Consider the following 3963-nt stretch of genomic DNA (forward strand, 5'->3'; position numbering starts at 1 on the left):
ACAAAGTACTCACAAAGTAGTGCACGCCTACACAATCAATATAGGGAGACTTGTGGTTAGTGCTGCTGCTTGCCCCTGGCTCAGAGATCTAAGATTTGCACCAACCAGAAATGGGAGTTGCTGTCCCACCAACAGACAGGTTTGTTTCATGAAGAGTCAGTTACCCGGCTTTCCTCCACTGACATCAGACTTATTACAGAGTCCTCAGACTCACCCACATCCTTGAGAAAAGTGGCCACATAAGAAATAAATTTTTAAAATGTAACTTTCTTAAAGCCAACAATAGCCAGTTAAAAGACAGTATAAGAATAGTTGCATTCACAGCAGTGGCACAAACATAAAAAGAGATAAATATTAGGAGTATATATTTTTAAAAATCTACAAAATGTACTATTAGAGTAAATATATATATATATATTTATATACTTATTTATATATATGTATGTATACTGAGTTTTTAGGTCAGAAAATGGAATACTTTGAAGATATTTCTTTTCCCAAGTAAGTTTATTTACAGTTTAAAGTAATGTCACTGTCTTTCAAAAAGGAAACAAAATAAAGATGTTTTCTGATACACAATAGCTCAAAGAATTCATCTCAACAAACCTGCACTGAAAGAAGTATTACAGTTCCTCAGGAAGGAGAAAAATGATAGCAGAGGGAAATTTAGTAGTCGTAGAAAAAGATATGGCAAGTTCTGGGTATTGTAAATACAAGAGTGCACATTAAAAAGAATTGTTACTCTTGACACCGTCTTTGGGGTGATCCGTGGTGGACGTTCTGAGGGCAGCTGACCCGCAGCCTGCGCGCCCCGGGCCGCCTCCTGTGGAAGCCTGAGCCGGCCGTGTAGCTTTCTCCCTTTGTCTCATAACCATGTCCACCAACGAGAATGCTAATTCACCAGCTGCCCGCCTTAACAGATTCAAGAACAAGGGGAAAGACAGTACAGAAATGAGGCGGCGCCGAATAGAAGTTAATGTGGAGCTGAGGAAAGCTAAGAAGGATGACCAGATGCTGAAAAGGAGAAACGTAAGCTCATTTCCTGATGAGGCTACCTCTCCACTGCAGGAAAACCCCAACAACCAGGGCACTGCACATTGGTCTGTTGATGACATTGTCCAAGGCATAAATAGCAACAATTTGGAAAGCCAGCTCCAGGCTACTCAAGCTGCCAGGAAACTGCTTTCTAGGGAAAAACAGCCCCCCATAGACAACATAATCCGGGCTGGTTTGATTCCAAAGTTTGTGTCCTTCTTGGGCAGAACTGGTTGTAGTCCCATTCAGTTTGAATCCGCTTGGACTCTCACTAACATTGCTTCTGGGACGTCAGAACAGACCCAGGCTGTGGTAGATGGAGGTGCTATCCCAGCATTCATTTCTCTGTTGGCATCTTCCCATGCCCACATCAGTGAACAAGCTGTATGGACTCTAGGAAACATTGCAGGTGATGGGTCAGTTTTTCGAGACTTGGTTATCAAGTACAGTGCAGTTGACCCACTACTGGCTCTCCTTGCAGTTCCTGATATGTCATCTTTAGCATGTGGTTACTTACGTAACCTTACTTGGACACTTTCAAACCTTTGTCCCAACAAGAATCCTGCACCCCCATTAGATGCTGTTGAGCAGATTCTTCCTACCTTAGTTCATCCCCTGCATCATGATGATCCAAAAGTATTGGCAGATACCTGCTGGGCCATTTCCTACCTTACTGATGGTCCAAATGAACGGATTGAAATGGTTGTGAAAACAGGAGTTGTGCCCCAGCTTGTGAAGCTTCTAGGAGCTACTGAATTGCCCATTGTGACTCCTGCGCTAAGAGCCATAGGAAATATTGTCACTGGGACAGATGAACAGACTCAGGTTGTAACAGATGCAGGAGCACCTGCTGTTTTTCCCAGCCTCCTAACGAACCCCAAAACTCACATTCAGAAGGAAGCTACGTGGACAATGTCAAACATCACAGCTGGTCGCCAGGACCAGATACAGCAAGTTGTGAATCATGGACTAGTCCCATTCCTCGTTGGTGTTCTCTCTAAGGCAGACTTTAAGACACAAAAGGAAGCTGTCTGGGCTGTGACCAACTATACAAGTGGTGGGACAGCTGACCAGATTGTATACCTCGTTCATTGTGGCATAATAGAACCACTGATGAACCTCTTAACTGCAAAAGACACCAAAATTATTCTGGTTATTCTGGATGCCATTTCAAACATCTTTCAGGCTGCTGAGAAACTAGGTGAAACTGAGAAACTTAGTATAATGATTGAAGAACGTGGAGGTTTGGACAAAATTGAAGCTCCACAAAACCATGAAAATGAGTCTGTGTACAAAGCTTCATTAAACTTGATTGAGAAGTGTTTCTCTGTAGAGGAAGAGGAAGATCAGAATGTCGTGCCAGAAACTACCTCTGAAGGCTATACGTTCCAAGTTCAGGATGGCACTCCCGGGACCTTTAACTTTTAGATTGTGCAGCTGAGGCAGAAAGTTGTTTGTTGTGTACTCTGTTTGGCAGAAGTTTGTCTTACTGTTTCTCTACTAAGAACTCTTTTTAAATGTGTTTTGTTATTGTAGCACTTTTTACAACGAAACTCTACTTGACCAGTTCCAAACTGTACAACCTCTATGAAGCTCCTCCTCTCAATGGGTTTCTTATTTCTATGTGGAATCTCCTCTCTTGCAGTGTCCTGTAAATAAAGATTAAATTCCATTCTTTTCTTTAAAAAAAAAAAAAGAATTGTTACTCTTTCAAATCTTTTTAAATAGTCTTGAGTATTTAGTACAAATATAATAGCAATGTATTTTGAAATTTATAATATAAGGAGAAGGAAAAAAAATGTATGACCACCGTAGCATGAAGAATGGTGAAGGAATTTGAAATACCCTGTGGTAAAGTTTTTGTATTATATATGAAGCGTCATATTACTTGAAAGTAGATTGTAATTAGTTAAAAATGTATACTGTAAAAACCTAAAGCAACCAGAGGTATAATTCTTTTTTTTTCTTGTTAAAGAGCGATAGTTCTTAAAGCAATGGACAAGATGAAATGAAATCATAAAAAAAAAATGTACAGTCTATAAAATCATAGAAAAAAAGATTAAAAGGACCAGCTGTCAACAAATGGAAACAAATTTAAAGAAGGTGCACTTAACAAGATTGTTGAATCACAGATCTGTACCTCTGAAGCACATAATACATTATATGTTAAAAAAAGAAGAAGAAGAAGAAGATAGCAGGAGGGGAAGAATGAAGGGGGGGAATCGGAGGGGGAGACGAACCATGGGAGACTATGGACTCTGAAAAACAAACTGAGGGTTCTGGGGGGGGTGGGAGGATGGGTTAGCCTGGTGATGGGTATTAAAGAGGGCACGTTCTGCATGGAGCACTGGGTGTTATACGCAAACAATGAATCATGGAACACTACATCAAAAACTAACGATGTAATGTACGGTGATTAACATAACATAATAAAAAAATTTAAAAAATTTTTAAAAAGGTGCACTTAAAACCCACTCTATTGGGAATCATGTTAAATATAAATTATCTAAACATTCCAACTAAAAGGCACTAATTATCAGATTGGATAAAAAAGCAAAACTCTACTACATGCTGTCTATAAGAAATCCACTGTAAATATAAAGACACAGAGAAGTTAAAAGTAAAAGGATTTAAAATATTAATCCTGTGAAAACAAAGCTCAAAAGAAAACTAGAGTTACTAAATTAATATTAAAAAAAGTAGATCACAGTGCAAGAGATATTACCAGGGACAAAGTGGGGAATTTCACTAACAGAAAGGGGTCAGTTTATCAAGAGAATGTAATAATTCCAAATGTGTATGAACCCAGTAACAGAGCTTCAAAATATGTGAAGCAAAATTTCATGAGAACTAGATAGATCCATAATTATCACTAGAGATTTCAATACTTCTCTCTCAATTCTTATTAAGAAACTAGCCAGAAAATCA

The 3963-nt window shown here is 39.0% G+C and overlaps 1 protein-coding gene across 1 annotated transcript; it reads left to right on the forward strand.

Annotated features, from left to right (window-relative positions):
* The first annotated feature begins 788 nt into the window (after positions 1-788).
* LOC116646974 (importin subunit alpha-1-like) lies at positions 789-2463 on the forward strand. Its single transcript, XM_032428064.1, has one exon. The coding sequence runs from the start codon at positions 874-876 to the stop codon at positions 2461-2463; it is 1590 nt and encodes a 529-aa protein (XP_032283955.1). The 5' UTR covers positions 789-873.
* The last annotated feature ends 1500 nt before the right edge of the window (positions 2464-3963 follow it).

This window comes from Phoca vitulina, unplaced genomic scaffold (genome assembly GCF_004348235.1).
Source record: "Phoca vitulina isolate PV1807 unplaced genomic scaffold, GSC_HSeal_1.0 scaffold38, whole genome shotgun sequence".
NCBI classification, from domain to species: domain Eukaryota; kingdom Metazoa; phylum Chordata; class Mammalia; order Carnivora; family Phocidae; genus Phoca; species Phoca vitulina.

Bases quoted from the DNA above. Each gene is read 5' to 3' on its own strand.
- LOC116646974 (XM_032428064.1), top strand. From the start codon at position 874: ATGTCCACCAACGAGAATGCTAATTCACCAGCTGCCCGCCTTAACAGA.